The sequence below is a fragment of the Neomonachus schauinslandi genome, chromosome 4 (genome assembly GCF_002201575.2).
Source record: "Neomonachus schauinslandi chromosome 4, ASM220157v2, whole genome shotgun sequence".
Lineage (NCBI taxonomy): Eukaryota > Metazoa > Chordata > Mammalia > Carnivora > Phocidae > Neomonachus > Neomonachus schauinslandi.
In genome coordinates, this window is record NC_058406.1 from 60,101,607 (window position 1) to 60,118,930 (window position 17,324).

The 17,324-nt window shown below is 35.1% G+C and overlaps 1 protein-coding gene across 1 annotated transcript in view; it reads right to left on the bottom strand.

The window, feature by feature from the left end:
• Nucleotides 1-209: 209 nt before the first annotated feature.
• The window catches only part of LRRIQ3 (leucine rich repeats and IQ motif containing 3), a 191,064-nt gene continuing 173,949 nt past the window's right edge, over nt 210-17,324 (bottom strand). The window contains exons 7-8 of the mRNA XM_021678115.1: nt 8,739-9,465; nt 210-366 (exon numbers count right to left, since the gene is read on the bottom strand). Of these exons, the coding sequence (XP_021533790.1) occupies nt 210-366; nt 8,739-9,465 (884 nt within the window). The remainder of the gene's footprint in view (nt 367-8,738; nt 9,466-17,324) is intronic.

Sequence of the window (17,324 nt, forward strand, 5' to 3'; positions counted from 1 at the left end):
CCTTTTGGGGGTGCCAAGTTAACTTGATTTAAATTAAATTATGATCAACAAGAGAAACACTTTAATTATTGTTTATATTTTAGAAGATTTATATATAAATCCATCTTGTTACACAGAGTATTTCTTCTTTCATAGTATTATTTCAAAGCCCTTTAACTAAACATATTAGCCATAATTCAAAATGACCACAGATATAACCTGGTATTGGTTCATTTTGTCACTCCTCTGGGAACTTGAAAGGCTAAATTCGTTTTTATAATTGCAGCTTTTGTTTTAGCATCTTGAAATCTTTCACAAGCTTTTTGAAAGGCAATCATATCAAAAACAAATTTTTCTTCACAGTGTTTTTTATATGTTTCTTGAGCCCTAAGAAGAAAAAAAGGAAAGTAACAGAATGAGATACTTTTAAATAACGAAAAGTGTAACAATCATTCAGATTATTAATGGTAAGTAGATGTTTTTAAAACAGACATACAAATGGGAAAAAATCAGAACTTCACTTATTGCATAGAATTTTATTATATCAATAATATCTATAATTTATTTAATAATATTCATATTGGACTAATATTTCTAAGATTTTTATTGGCTGTAACAGAATTCTCATAAACCCTGGTTTAGAGTCCCAAAGAGGCTCCTGCGTAGCTCAGTTGGTTAAGTGTCTGCCTTTGGCTCAGGTCATTAAACCCAGCGGGGGCCTGGGATGGAGCCCTTCACCAGTCTCCCTGTTCAGTGGGGAGTCTGCTTCTCTCTCTCCCTCTGCCCCGCCCCCTGCTTGTGCGCACACACGCTCTTTCAAATAAGTAAATCTTTTATTTTTTTTAAAGATTGCAATTATTTATTCAACACACAGAGAGAGCACAAGCAGGGGGAGTGGCAGGGAGAGGGAGAAGCAGGCTCCCTGCTGAGTAAGGAGCCCAGACACTCCGGACTCTATCCCAGGACTCTGGTATCGACCTGAGCTGAAGGCGGACACTTAACCAACTGAGCCACACAGGCGTCCCTAAATAAAATCTTTAAAAAAAAAAATTGCAGAACTTTTATTTAAGCCTCACTAAATCCAAGTTTCTTCTAGGATGCTGTTATGGACTGAACTGTGTCCCCACTTCCAACCCCCAAATTCATGTTGAAGTCCTAAGGTCTAGTACCTTAGAACATTACTATATTTGGAGATAGGGTCTTTAAGAGGTAATTAATTTTAAATTTTATCATACAGATGGGCCCTAATCCAATATGAGTGGTGTCCTTATTAAAAAGATGAGGAGACACTAAGGATATGAACAAACAGAACAAAGGTCATGTTAGGACATTGAGAAGTCAGCCAGGAAAAAAGGCCTCAAACCTGAGAAGCCAAATTTGACATACCTTAATCTTGGACTTCTAGCCTCCAAAACTGTGAGAAAATAAATTTATGTTGTTTAAACCACCCAGTCTGTGGTATTTTGTTATGGCAGCCCCAGCAGACTAATAGGGACTCTAAGTTAGAGAAAGGTGGACCAGGTTACCCTGTCAAACCTAGAAAATGTCATGGGCCTTACAGGACTTCACTCATTCATCCTCATTCATTCAACAATTATGTATTATAATGCCCCTAGATGCTGGAACCATAAAGATAAATATGACATAACAATGAGAAGCTTATAGAAAGTAGAGAAATAATGAATATATAAATAAAATATTATAGTGTCATAATGAAAACACTATGTAACAATACAAGGATGGCATAATGAAAAAATTAGTAAATATAATCTGAAGAAGAGGGTAAGGAAAGACAAGAAGGAGTTCAGATTTGAAATAATCCTTGAACTCAGTCTTGAAAGATGTGTATTTTTCAGGCAGAAAGTGGAAGGGAAGAACATTTTGTTCATGTATGTTTGTTTAAATAGCATGAATAGCTAAAATAAAGTCAAAGATGTTAGCACGGCTTGGCATGCTCTGAGAAGTGACAACACTCTTAATTTCTGGGACAGTGGAACAGATAACTCTGGAGAAATAGACTTAGAGCAGATCATAGAACCCTTGATTTGTATATAGATATACTCAGAAATCTGGACTTGAGGAGTAGAAGAAAGGCCGAAGTCTAGAAAGTCTGCAACTTACTATGTGGTTTTGGACAAGTTATTTCAGTTCTCTTTACCTCATTTTCTTCATTTTTTAAAAGGGGGATAATCCAACTCATGAGGTTTAGTAAAATACTAAATGAGTTAATACATTTAAAATCCTTAGAACAGTGCCTGACATTTAATAATTTCTTTTACTGGATGGATAATAGCGTTATTCAACAGGATAAGAAATATAAGAAGAGCAGCCAGATGAAGAGAAATATTGGAATTCTATTTTGGTAATATTGTGTTTAAGGACCCTGGCTGTCTATATGGTAATGCTCAGGTAGTTGACTATAGAGAAGCAATGGCTTATGGATAAGAGAAAAGGTAGTAAAACCATTCTGCTTGGGGTTGAGATGCAGGTCTGCAACTTATTGATTGTGTGATTTGGGACACGTTATTTAAACTCTTCTCAATCATTTTCGTCATCTATAAGAAGGGACAATCTAACTCATAGGATTTAGTAAGGACTAAATAGCTAAGACATTTAAAATCCTTAGAAGAATGCCTGACATTTAATAATCACTCAATGAAATTAGCTATAACTATTTTGAGTCTGGATCTCTGGAGAGTGGCTATATCTGGACATGTAGTAGAGTGGAAGTCATGGCAAAAGGGACTTCGCACATGTAATTAATAGTATTAACTAAGTCTAAGAAATGTATTAAAATAGTCCTCATACAGATAACAATTATAAACTGTGGACAAAATATAAAAAACAAACAAACAAAACAAAGAAAACAACAAAAAACCAAACTATTAAAAAGTATTGAAGAGTGAGAAATAAGGATCTACTATATTTTTATATGCCAGGATAAAAAAATTGGAAAACAAAATTAAGGATGAATTCTATTTACAATAGCATCAAAAAAACAAAAACAAATACTTAGATATAAGTTTAACAAAAGATATACAAGGCTTATGAGTGAAAATAATAAACTATTGCTGAAAATTTAAAGAATATCTAAATTAATGGAAAGTTCTACCATTTCAAGGACTGGGAGACAATATTATCAAGATGTTAATTCTCCCCAGATTTATCTATATATTCAATGCAATCCCAATTAATATGCCAAGAGTCTTTTTGGTAGAAATTATCATTTAAGTTTGTTTTACATATATAGAAGATAAAATTTAGATTAAGATTTATTTTAAATGTATTAAATTTAGGTATTTTGAATTTATTAAAATTTGAATTCTATGGCAATGCAAAGGTCTTATCTTAACCAAAGCAATCTTGGGAAAAGAAGAACAAAGTTAGAGTTTGTATTTTCCTATCGCTGTGTAACACATTACCATAAATGTATTGGCTTACAACAACAACAACCATTTTATTTTTCATAGTTTTCATGGGTCAAAAGTCCAGGCACAGCTGGATTAGCTGGGTTTACTGCTTGGTTCTCACAAGGCTGAAATCAAGGTGTCAGCCAGGGTTGTGGTTCCTGTTTTTTAAAAAGATTTATTTATTCATTTTGGAGAGAGAGAGTGCACAAGGAAGAGCAGAGAGAAACTTCAGCAGACTCCTCAATGAGCTGGGAGCCTGACGCAGGGCTCAATATCAAGAGGCAGAGATCATGACCTGAGCCCAAACCAAAAGTCAGTCATCAGCTGACTACGCCACCCAGGGGACAAAAGGCTGTGATTCTCATCCAGGACATGAGGTCTTCTTTCCCAGATTGTTGGTTGTTGTCAGAATTCATCTCCTTCTCATTCTTTCCACATAGCCTCTTCCATCTTCAAGTCGGCAATGTCATATCAAATCCTCCTACTTTGAATTTCTCTGCCTTTCTTTTCTGTCCCTGCATGTAAAGCCTCATGTGATGCATTGGGCCCGCCTGGATAATCCAGGATAATTTCTCTATTTTAAGATCCATGAATCAGTACCCTTAATTACATGTTTAGAATTCTTGTTGCCATGTACGTACTGTTGTGGGTAAGAGGAAAAAGAGTAATCAACTGAGAGAGCAGCTAAAGTTGGAGGCCATACAATTAATATTAGTGTAAATTTACAAATTAGTGGTCTCTTTTAGCCATTTTAACCTGAACACAAGACGTAAAGATAGTAGGATTATTCCAAAGTGGAAGTTGGGGTGGTTAGCATTGTGGAGGCAATGAAAGGAAAGGACTTCAGAGACACTGAATGAAATGGAGAAAAGAATAACTGATACGAAGAACCCTGGAGGACACAGTAGAAATGAAAAGAAATATTTAAGGAAGTTTATTTGAGGGCTGAGTGTCATAATATATTTGAATAATTCATGTGGTGAAAATAAAGGAAGAAAAGAATTGAAAAGATAGAAGATTTTATCCATAAATAAGTATACAAGGATTTAAGATTTAAGAGGTAGGGCAGTTCCAAGTGAGGAGGCCCTTACATGTCTTTGAAAATGAGTTTAAAGGTTGTTGAGATCCAAAAATACTAGGCAATTGGGAGGGCTGTTCTTATGAATTTGGAAGTTCACTCTGATTACAGCTGAAATTGGATGGAGAAAAGCTTTATAAATCAGGATATAAACACCACAGGGAATGAAGAGAGTAGTCTAGGAGGTAAACTGATGACCAAACTAAGGACAAGTAGAAGATGATGTAATTAGATAAAGTGCCTTATGTGCCAGATTTTCCATGCTAATTGATAACTCTACTGCAAAATGGACACCCTGCTGTTCTGCCCTGAGAAATGTCATCACTTTTTCAGAGTATGAATAAGAATATTTTGGAAAATTCATGACCAGCTTTTACCTGATATATATGTATTTTTCTCATTTCAAAGTCTCTTTTTTATTCATTCTTAAATACTCTTGTGGGTAGTTTATCAACTTTCTAAACTAGAGCTTTATGGTTCCTCTTTTTTTTTTCATTCTTCTTCATTCCACAGATAATGACTAAATTTATTTTGGCATTCCTGATTGCCTTTATATATACATGCTCTTAGAAATGTCATTTGAACTGGATGTAACATCTTACTGGTTCCTTAATGAGTTAAATAAAATCTTTGATGTGTTCATTTTATATTTGTATGAGTTACAGTTTTATGTTCTAAAAAATATCCTTTGTAAAGAAGTTGTAGTATATATACAATGGAATATTATTTAGCCATAAAAAGAAGGAAATCATGCTATTTGCAACAACATGGATGGGCCTTGAAGTCACTATACTAAGTGAAATAAGTCAGGCAGAAAGACAAATATTATATGATCTCACCTATATGTGGAATCTAAACAAACTGAACTCACAGATACAGAGAACAGATTGGTGCTTGCCTGAGGTAGGAGATAAGGAGTAGGTAAAATGGGTAAGGAGGTCAAAAGGTACCAAGTTCCATTTATAAAATAATTAAGTCATGGGATGTAATATATAGCACGGTGACTATAGTTAATAACACTGTATTGCATATTTAAAATTTGCTGAGAGACTAAATCTTAAAAGTCCTCATCACAAGGAAAACAATTGTAATTATGTATGGTGACAGATGTTAACTAGACTTATTGTAATCATTTTGCCATATACACAATTATTAAAACATTATATTGTACATCTGAAACTAATATAATGTTATATGTCAATTATACCCTCCATAAAAAAAATCCTTTGACAACTAATACAGTTTAAATTTGTTAAATGTAGCTTAATATATTTTGAGTCAATACTAATTTTCAGAGCCTTTGCACTAAATTTAGTTTAAAATTTAAAAATCATCATGGAACAATTTTTTAAAATTTTGCATTTGGTTGAGACAGCTTTGTCCCAAGTACATTCTGAGGATTAGCATTCTGAGACATTTCTTGAAATGAAGGTTCTGTGGTAAAATGCATGTTTAAAATATGTTTTATTTTTTTAGTAGGATTCCTAATGGTCTTTACCATGTGACTGCCCACTGAAATTACAGTCCCTCTCTAAGCTAATTTAATGTTTCTTTCTTTTTTTTTTTAAGATTTTATTTATTTGCGAGAGAGAGAATGAGAGACAGAGAGCATGAGAGGGAGGAGGGTCAGAGGGAGAAGCAGACTCCCTGCTGAGCAAGGAGCCTGATGTGGGACTCAATCCCTGGACTCCAGGATCATGACCTGAGCCGAAGGCAGTCACTTAACCAACTGAGCCACCCAGGTGCCCCGCTAATTTAATGTTTCTTAAGCAATTGCACTTTCAACTACTCCTCTTCAAAACCCTCTGCTATGAGTAGAGCAATATTCACTACCTCCTTCCTCTCCCCCCGTGTTACCTATTCTGAGCTCTCCAATTTTGCTCATCCACTTTGCCAATAATGATTTCCCCTCAGCACTCTGCTTTTCCAAATTCAAATTGACAACTGTAATTTTCCTACTTCTATTTTTTGTAATGATTCAAATATATGCTTATATTTGCCACTGAACTGTGAGTTCTTAGAGGATCAAGAATATGTTATTAATTTTTCTATGGGGGTGTTGGGGAGAACTGAAATTAATTAACACTTTGATGTTTAGTTATGCCTTCTCTTTGAAGGTGTCCTAGATTACTCTTATCTATTTATTACCTACCATTTAACTGGAAATTTTAATTTTGTCCCTTGATAGTTCTTGTATTATGTTTGTATTATTATTTAACTCTGGTAGTCTTATTGTGTGGTGACTTATCTCCCACCTAGATTTTCAGTTTATTGGAGTCAAATAATCTTTATGTCCCCATATCACCTGACATCTCCAATAGCTGAAAGTGAATTACTATTTGAATGATTTGAACTGAAGGTGTTCCTCAATAGAAATGCCAATGATAACAGAGAGACAGAAAAAAAAAAAGTGTAGGAAAAATTTATTATCATGAAATAAACACTTGTTTTAAGACAGATACCTATTTTAGTAACTAGTGAAGCTACTTTCAAAGCTTGGTTAATTATATTTTAGTATATATTTAATAATTCTGGTTACATATCTTCACTACACAAACGTTCTGAAAAAATATACATTATTTCTCATTCCAGTGGCTTAAGTATTAAGTACACTAATATATATATTACTAGTGTTCATGTTCATTTCAAAGAGAATGTTATAAACATATATATATATATATGTATCTAATTAACCTGCCTCACAGGCTCTAGTATATGACTTAAATGGACTTACATACAACATTACTAATTCAAAAACTTTTTGTCCTATTTTCCTCCATAAATAATTACGGAATAGATTTTGGAAACTAAGTACTGTACTAGATACTGAAATGGAAAGATAGACCAAATTATTTTATAAAGGACTTTACAAGCTAACGTGATATAGGCTGTCTTGCGATAACAGCTATCAAGTGCTATATGTGAACCACCAAATGAAAGGGATTAATTCAGACTGGAAGAACAGTTGGGGAAAGGTAAAAAGAACAGGTACCATCTCAGTTGGTTACTAAAGGATGAATATAAAATAATAATAAAGGATGAATTTCGTCAGTGGTTGTACAGCTCATACGCTGCATGATGGGGGCAAATAGGGGAGAAATAGAAATACAGTCACACTCAGCCAAGCATCAGCCACTCACTAGTGATGTGTCTCCCTGGAGAAATAAGTGTCTTGTCCTTCCCATACAGGCACTCCCCCTCACCAATTTGAACATTCCAAATCTTTCTAATTTGCACAATAACAATAGAGGCTTGTGTTGCATAATAATATGTAGATAGCACTAATATTATGGGCTCCTAGTACTCTTTCAAAGTGCATAATGAAGAAAAAGGGGATAGAACTAGTAAGGTCACTGGAATAAGAAATTACAAATCTGGGTAGGGAATTGGGAATAGTTTAGTCTGTATGGAGCAAACAGTGCTGTTATGGGGAAGAGGGAGGGGCTATAGGAGAAAATTTAGTAAGGGAGTCTAGATAAATTGGAACAAAGCATGTCTGAAATGCCACTCAGATTTTATTCTGTGGACAATTGCAAAGCATCAATATACTTAAGTAGAAAGTGACATGATCAGAACTTAATTTTAAAAGACAGTTGTGGGGGGGGGGGTGCCTGGATGGTTCAGTCAGTTAAGCCTCTGCCTTAGGCTCAAGTCATGATCTCATGGTCCTGGTCCTGGGGTTCTGCCCCCACCCCTTGCTAGTGCTTTCTCTCTCTCAAATAAATAAAGAAAATACTAAAAAAAAATAAAAGACAGTTGAGGCTTGGCTAGAGAACAGATTTGGGTTGAAGAAAGGATGTCTTGAGAATGGAGATGGAACTCTCAATTGGAAGGATAAAAGGTGAATCTTAGAATGACTGAGAGTCTGCATTAGAATGGGAGAAGTGGATTGAAAAGAATCAGTTTGAGACTCCTTTTAGAGTAAAATGAATAAGGAAACTTATTAGATGTTGGCAATGAGAGAGACTGAGTTGTAAAAGACTGGTTTCTAGCACTAGTCAAGAGCCCAATGATGACTGCCATTTACGATAAGAACAACCATTAATTAAGAAGCAGGTTTTGTTGGATGAGGGTGGAGGTGGGATGAGACAGAGTTGTTTTATTGTCTCATCTTTAGTAATATATTAGAACATTTTTGTCCTTTTTTGTTGTTTCTATTTTTCAAAGAGAATGTTATAAACAAAGTACTGTTTATTAGGTCTCAGCACTTAGTATGCAATATTCACATGTAATTGACTTAAAATCTTCTATAATATCAAAACTGTACCTACCTGATTTCCTTCATTTGTTTTAATAAATTCTTTTGATATTTTTCCATTTCTAGCCTTTGCTGAACAATCAGACTTTTCTCTTGTAAGACAGCTTGATTCTTCCTCAATCTGTCCATTTTAATAATTCCTTTGGACAAAAGAGTGCGCTCATTACTTATATTTTGAATTAATAAACGGTCTTCAGCCTTTTGTTTTTTTTCTGCCAGAAACAGCGCTCTCCTCTCTCTAACTTTGTCGAGGTAATTGAATCTGTCCTGCCAAAGTTGTTGTAAACCATGCTGAATTGTCTCATTATCTTTTGCAATTAGTTTTTGTGCAGCATTTTTTTTCTTATTTAGGTTTTCTTGAACAGTTGAGCGAACTCTTTCTTGGGCACCTTGTGCAATGGTGATAGCTGTTATTTTTTTTTTATGGCTTTCCTGCTTCTTTTGTTCTGAATAATATTTATCAATATCCCAAAGTGTTTGGAGTTTTATACCAGTTCTGTGTGCTGTATAAAACTCTTTTCTTACATTACTCTTCAACAGCATGTCTTTTTTTTTAATTGTTGGTTTTTGATGAGTAGTAGGAAATGGCTGGACATATGTAGGAAAATAATCTTCTTTTTCTTTCAATAATGCAGCATACTTCAATGAATCTGAAGTATATATGGGTAGTTTAAACACTGATATCCTAAAACTGGCATCTAATTCTTCACCCTCACTTTCATCTTCAGACTCCTTCTGACCTACATCACACGGAAGACAAATATAATACATTTCACAAGGGCTAAGCACAGTTTATTTTCTGCCCCTATTGTTTTGAAAGCTACATTAATAAAGTTGACAAGAACTTGTTATTGACTTTATTAAGAAGCATTTTTCCCAACTGATGTTCTTTTTAAACTTGTGTTTTAATAGTGATTTTGGAGAGGGAAATCACTATTGAAACCATTTAACACAAAAATGCACTGATTCCTGTATTTCCTGCATTATCTCTCACAATCACTTAACTGGCAATGACTTAATAGCAGTAACTTATCTTACACTTAATACTTAATCGCACATATTATTTTTACATTTAGTTATTATTATCTCATATTTGCAAAGGACTTTGTAATCCATTTTATCTTATTTGTCTTAACTGGTAGAAATTAATAGCTGCCATCAAAATTGTTTTTTCTCTTATTGGACACACAAATCCCTCAACCTCCTTTGCTATTATGTGTAGTGATGAGACTAAGTCCTCTCTAGTAAAGTGTGGACAGAAGTGATATGTGTCATTTCTGGTCCAAGGCTATTAGGAAACGAATATGTATTCTCTATATTTTCTTTCTTCTCCTGACTCACTAGACAGAGATAAGGATAAGGCCCTAGAAGATGGTGAATCCACAACGTGGAAGGATCCTGGCTCCCTGAATTGCTGCTTAAAAAACTACGTACTCACCAGGATTAATCAAACTTGGACTCTTATAGAAGCCAGAAATAAATGGCAATTACATTTGGGTCTATTTGTTATTATAGCCAACCTAACTAATACAATAACTTGAATCACATCATTGTTCATATATTTATTTTCCAACAAACCCAGTTATGAATTTAGGATTAGGTGGCAAATACAGTTTAAAAAAAGTTGTGCTTATTAGTCTTAGGAAAAGATGTTTCCCATGTTTGACTAATTCCCTCTATCAAAATCACATCTCTACTAACGATATAGTCTACAACAATTTTATTTTTTCTAATAGAAAATTATCTTAAAATCTTTATATGTCAAATGCAAATCTGCTGGTGGAGACTTTATGGACGTTAAGGTGACCATAAAAAAGGGTAGGACCTAGGTAGGCAGTAGGGAAGAAGCAAATAGGCATGATTTTCACTAGAGGCCATAGGAATGTTAACATTAGAAAAGGAAGCAGAGTCTAAAGCAAAGTAGAAAACCAAGTCTAGCAAGTATAAAAGGTAATATATCAGGATACAAAGCCAAAGTGTCCAGAAAAAAAAACTCTTAAGAGTTTGGGTCCAAAGCAAGGCACTAGACACAGAGGGACAAAATATAGGATTTCAGTTCTAGAAATCTAGAGTAAATAGGATGTGGTCTGGGCAACTACCTAGAAAAGGTACTCTTTTGTATTATTTGATTTTATGTGCAAATCTTGACATGAGAAAGCTGGCCAAGAATAAAAGATCAGGGATAGAAAATACAACTCTAATAATTTACTAAAGTTTCTGGTCATCGATTTCAATTCATATGGGGATTGGGATTTTTTTTCCCCCATACCACCAAGCAATGCTCCAACACCAGCTGGGTGTCCTGCAATTCAACTCAATTCTGACACTATCTACCTGGAGACAGGGTCACCTCCCATATTAAAGGTTCAGTCCTACAAGACTGCCCCTACCCCTTCAGATGTCAGTCAGAAGTCCAGGTTATCACCTGTGCTTCTAACAAACTGGCTATAGATTAGAGGTTCCACTAAGCCCCACCTGGGTTCAATTTGCTAGAGTGGCTCACAGAACTCAGAGAAACATTTTACATTTTATTTACTAGATTACTGGTTTATTATAAAAGGATATAACTCATGAACAGCCAGACAGAAGAGATGCATAGGGCAAGGTATGGGGAAAGGGCACAAAGCTTCCATGCTGTCTCTCCAAGCACACCACTCTGCCCAAATCTCTATGTGCTCACCAACATGGAAGCTCTCAGAACCCAGTCCTTCTGGGTTTTTATGGAGGCTTCATTACATAGGCATGATTGATTATACCATTGGCCATTAGGGATCAAATTCAACCTCCATCCCCAAACCCCATTCCAGAGGTTGAGGGTGGAACTGAAATTTCCAACTCTCTAACTATGGGGTTGGTTCCCCTGGCAACCAGCCTTAGGTGTGATCCAAAATCACCTAACATAACAAAAGACATTTTTGTTGCTCTTCTCTCATCACTTAGAAAATTTCAAGAGTGGGCGCCTGGGTGGCTCAGTTGGTTAAGCTACTGCCTTCGGCTCAGGTCATGATCCTGGAGTCCCTGGATCGAGTCCCACATGGGGCTCCCTGCTCGGCGGGGAGTCTGCTTCGTCCTCTGACCCTATCCCCTCTCATGTGTTCTCTCTCTCTCAAATAAATAAATAAAATCTTTAAAAAAAAAAAAAAAGAAAATTTCAAGAGTTTTAGGAGTTCTGTGCTAGAACCAAGGACAAAGACCAAGTATATTTTTCTTGTTATAAATCACAGTATCAGTTACTAGTATACATAAGTTTGCTCTTTAATAGCTTAATGTAGTGAATAGTGAGACTGCAAGTTCTTTGAAAATAGAAGCAATACTTTATTGTATATACTAACTACATTTACTTTGTAGATGATGATTGAGATGTCTCTCATTGGTTGATTGGACATAATCCCATTAGCACTTTTCAAAGTCTCCCAATTTCAGGGCACCTGGGTGTCTCAGTCAGTTAAATGTCAGACTCTTGATTTCAGTTCAGGTCATGATCTTAGGATCATGAGACTGAGGCCCACAAGGGGCTGCACCCTGGGCATGAAGCCTGCTGGAGATTCTCTCTTTCCTTCTTCCCCTCCCCGCCCTCCTGCTAGCATGCATGCATCCACAAGCAGTCTCTCTCTTAAAAAAAAAAAAAAAAAAGTCTCCCAATTTCTTTTTCTGCTTCCAGACATCGCTCGCTGCTATAAAATACATCTTCCTAAAACAGGATTCTAATCATATCATGACTTCCACCCAAAGGGAAACAAAACCTTCCTGGTTCTCCATTTACAGGATGAAGGATAGTTCTGCTTTTAAGCCTAGGATCTTTATCATAGGGAAAGAGCTTCATTTTTTCCCCTATACATACACAACATCTTCTCATCTTTGGGACTTCGCTTATATTATTTTATATTTTGTCCAGTTTGTTGTTTTCCCTATCTACATATGTATTCAAATTCTATCCATTCTTTAAGTCCTCTTCACATGTCACTTTTCCTTGTTCTTTATATAAAGAATTGGTATATTTTATTAACTCTAATATCAATCCCTTCCTCATAGAACTTATCACAATCCAGGTTGCCTGCTGGGTGGCTCAGTCAGTTAAGCGTCTGCCTTTGTCTCAGGTCATGATCTCAGGGTCCTGGGATCAAACCCCAAGGGCTCCCTGCTCAGCGGGGAGTCTGCTTCTCCCTCTACCCTCCCTCCCCCTGACCCGTGATCTCTATCTCTCTCTCTCAAATAAATAAGTAAAATCTTAAAAAAAAACCTTATCACAATCCATTTATATTAAAGCTCTATGTAGAAATTCTTAGACATAGTAGCAAGCTAGATATAAGCTCCATAGGAGTAGGATTCATGTTTTCTTTCATCCTCCATTCCTAGCCTTTAGCCTGGTATTTTGCAGAGAGGAGAGTCTTTTCTTTTTGGCAGGGGGTGGGGTAGTAGAGTTAACTAAATAGTAGATGTCAATAAGTATAAGTGTTGGATGAATAAATAGATGAATTAATCTTGTTGCTCAAGATTAATACATCTTTTATAGTGGTAAAAGCCTAAAATTTGGAGACAGCTGGGCTGGATTTGAATCTAGTTTTACCACTTACTATGTGGTCTAGGCAAGTTATTTAATTCTCTGGGCTTCAGTGTACTCACTGTAAGATGGATATAATAATATCCAATTTATAGGGTCATACAGGATTAAATGACTTAACAAAATGTAAAATGCCTGATGAAACTTGCTATTTATGTATAAGAACAATGCCTTATAATGAGTAAGAGCCACATGTTAGTTATTATTACTTTTTCACTATATTTTATATGGAAAACTTGGAGCTTATTTCCTGAATTCCATCAATAGTATAATTCAAATAGCCAGATAATCTAATAACGAGTGGGGAAAATACAGCAAAGCACTTTTATTGCTCCCCTCAACATCCAATGTATAGTGAAGTACAGAATATAAAGGAAGCCTTCTTTGTATGCTTATTTTGTTTCAAGACTTTACAATTAATCTCACTAATTATTGTAAAAATAGAAGCCAACTGAAGGAAGTGTTCTCATCTTTTTATAACAAAATTTATAAACCTATCTGCATGTTCATGCACTTTCATCTTCTACTCTGATACAATAAAGGAAGCATCCCTTCCTTCAGCAGTGGTCAAATTTTTCACATGTACTTTGGCCCCATCAGCCTTTACTTTCACTTTTGCAATTAGTGTTCTCCTTTATCACTGCCTCTCTACTGAATCATTCCCATCAAACCACGATGCAAGCACTACCACAATGCCCTCTAGCTACCATTACACTTTTCCTGTTCAGTTTTAGAATAAAAACTATTGAAAGAGTTGTCTCCCTATGCTACCTCCTTTTCATCACCTTTTATATTTTTTCAACTCATTTAGATATGGATCTTATCTCTACTGTTCCCACCCAAATTTTGAAACTCTTCCTACTAAAGGCTTTCATGGTGATAAATATGGAGAATACTTTTTTCTGTTCTAATTTTTCTTAACTCTCAATAGTGCTTAACACAGTTAATTGCTTCTCCTTGAAATCTTCTTTTCCTTTCAAATTCTCTGATTTGCAGATTTGCTGAAGCTCTCCTGATATCTTAAAGATACCTTTTTCTCTAGATTCTCTGAAGCTCCCCTGATTTTTCTTCTAGCTTTCTGATTGCTTTTAATTTGCAGATTCTCCCTTGTCCACCAAATCTCTGGAGTTCTTCAGGACTTGATACTAGCTCTCCTTACCATCTCCACCTCTCCTTAAATGAATCCTACTCATGGCTTTTCAAAGTTGGTACATTCAATTTTTTGCTACCAGAAACCAATTCCCTCTAAAATCAGCCCTATTTCAGCAAATGCCACCTACTAGTTTATTCTTCCCGTATCAATTTTATCAATTAGTACGTAGATTTTAGTTCAAAAATGTAGCTCAAATTAACTGATTTTTTTTTTCTCCATTTCCCTCCATCAGCTTACTTCAGGTTTCTATCAATTCTTACTTTGACTAACTGCAATGGCTTAAGTAGTCTCTGTATTTCCCAACACACAACATACTTCATTGCCCACAGAGTGATCAAGTCAGAGTGATCTCTTAAAACTGTGTCTTTGAAGGTCTGTGGCTTAGATATGACTTCAGGACAAAATTCAAATTATTTGTCATAGTCTACAAAAACTTCCATGCTTTTACACTTTTGTACTTATCCAACTACTTCTAACCACATTTATAATGCTTAGCTAAGACATAAATGATTTGTAGGTTAATTCCCAGGCACTATTTAGAGTGCCAGAACTATAAATGATAAAAAGTTAAGTTTCTTCTATTACAATTTTGTAAGTGAAAATTTCAATTTGACTTAGATGGATAAATATGTGGGCACCATCTACTGTGAGCTGGAGTCTTCAAAAAAGTGAAAACAGTGCTGGCTCAAGAATTTTATAGTCTTAAAAAAAACCCTTAAAGCCTAGTAGAAGAGGCAAATGGATAAAGCAGGTATCTTCACAATACTATAGCAAATGGTAAGGTAAAAGTACATGTATGCAGGAAACATTGGAAACACAGAAGAAAGACACTTTACCCTATCTGGGTTAGGGTAAGTGGTTGTCAGCGAAACTCTTCTGGAGAAGGTAACAGCTGGGTTTATTTTTAAAGAGAGTCTTTGTTTTATATTTATATCTATATTACTATAAGTCCACATTTTGGGTGTGTGGGAGAATTCAGTGAATTTGCAAAAGGTGTGAGCAAGAAAACAAGAAACAAAGATTCCCAGGGTGGGAGGATCATAATCAAAGATACAGATGTGAAAAAAAAATATGTGAAATTTGGTTTTATAAAATATACATTCAGCAGCTATTATCCGCAGTTAGTTGCTACAGATGTCCAGCAAGCAGGTAGATAAATGAGCTGAATCTAAATGCTGGAAGAGAGGGCAAATCTGGAGATAAATATTTGGAGCCAATAGCAGAGGTTTTTTATAGGTAAAACTATAAGCATAGTCAAGAGATACAAGAGAACTAAGGATGAAACCTTGGGGAAATCGATATAATATGTACATGCTAGGTAAGCCAAACATTAAGGAGAAAAAAATCTGTGGCTATAGCCTCTTGATATGTAAGCCTCTAAAGAAATCACTACATGTAAAAGAGACTTGGCATATGTATATACCCAGTTTGCCATGGAAAGTCCCCGTTTTTGCCTCCTGTCCTGATGAAGTTTATTAACAGCAACTGCTTTCAGTTTCAGAAGTGACACAGGTTGGAAGGTAAATTATACGGTCACCTTAGCTATAGGGACATTGCCCAATAACAGACAACAAGTAGGAGAGTAACACTGTGCTGTCTGCATCGTTTTAAGTTACATTACTATCTTAGTACAATGACCAGGACTTGATAGATATATAGTAAATAATTTTGTTAAAACATAGGTTACCAGATCCTCAAGGTTCTATGAAAGTTGAGACCATGCTTGTTTTGTTCACTAGTTTATACTAAGCACTTAGAAGAATGTCTGGTGCATGACAGGTTTTCAATAAATATATGTCTAATAAATATTTTTTCTACAGACAGCTAGGTCAATTCAGGGATACTCTTCAGTTTGGGTGGTGGGCTGCTGTTTTAAATTGATACTTTCCTCTCATCTTTTGCACCCTCACTTTCTGTATTCCCCACATCTATTGTTATTCCCTTTAAGAACCCTACACTTCAAATATAACAGTCACAACTTCTGAACAGGACTTAGACACTTCTATTCCTTATCTTTGGCTCATGCTATTCCCACTTCTTTGAAAGGCCTAATTTTCATCACCATCTATAAAAAGATTATTCATCTTGAATAACATAAATATGGTCATTTATTGAACCCTTACCTCTAGGGTTACTTCTTTAAATATGTATTTATCATTTAATATTGATAACCCTATAAGGTAGATGGTATTGATCACTAATCATGATACAGCTAATATACACTGAGTGTATTTGCTATATGTCACATTGTTCCACATCCTTTAAATAAATGATCACGGTTAGTTTCCTCAACAATCTTATGAGGTTAAGTACTGTACTATTTTTATCCCCATTTTTCAGATAAAGAAACTGAAGCTTAAAGAAATAGCCAATATGTTGGAGTAAGATCCTAACATATGGCTAACATCTGGGAAAAAATGAAACAAAACAACAAAACAAAGAACAAATATCTGAGGACTCTGGAGAATAAACTAAAACAGATAATGACCTGCTAAAAACATCAATACCCTTATAACAGAATCCAGAGCATACAACATAACATTTGTGATGCCCACAATATAATCCAAAACATGTAATATGAATGAAAATTATATCATGAAGGATATCACTTCATATAAAATACAGAAATCATGCAACCATATAAGCCATTTAGACTCATCCTTTCTGTATTTTATGTGAAGTGGTACAATATTAAATAGATTGTGCAAAGTTAAGGATTTATATTAAAATCCCTACAGAAAATAAACATATAATGCAGAGGTTCCACTAAAAATCCAAAGGATAAATTAAAATAGGTTACAAAAATATTTGAATAAGCAAAAAGAAGACAGGAAAAAATAAACAGAGGAACAAAAAACTAAGGACAGAAAACAAATAATAAAATG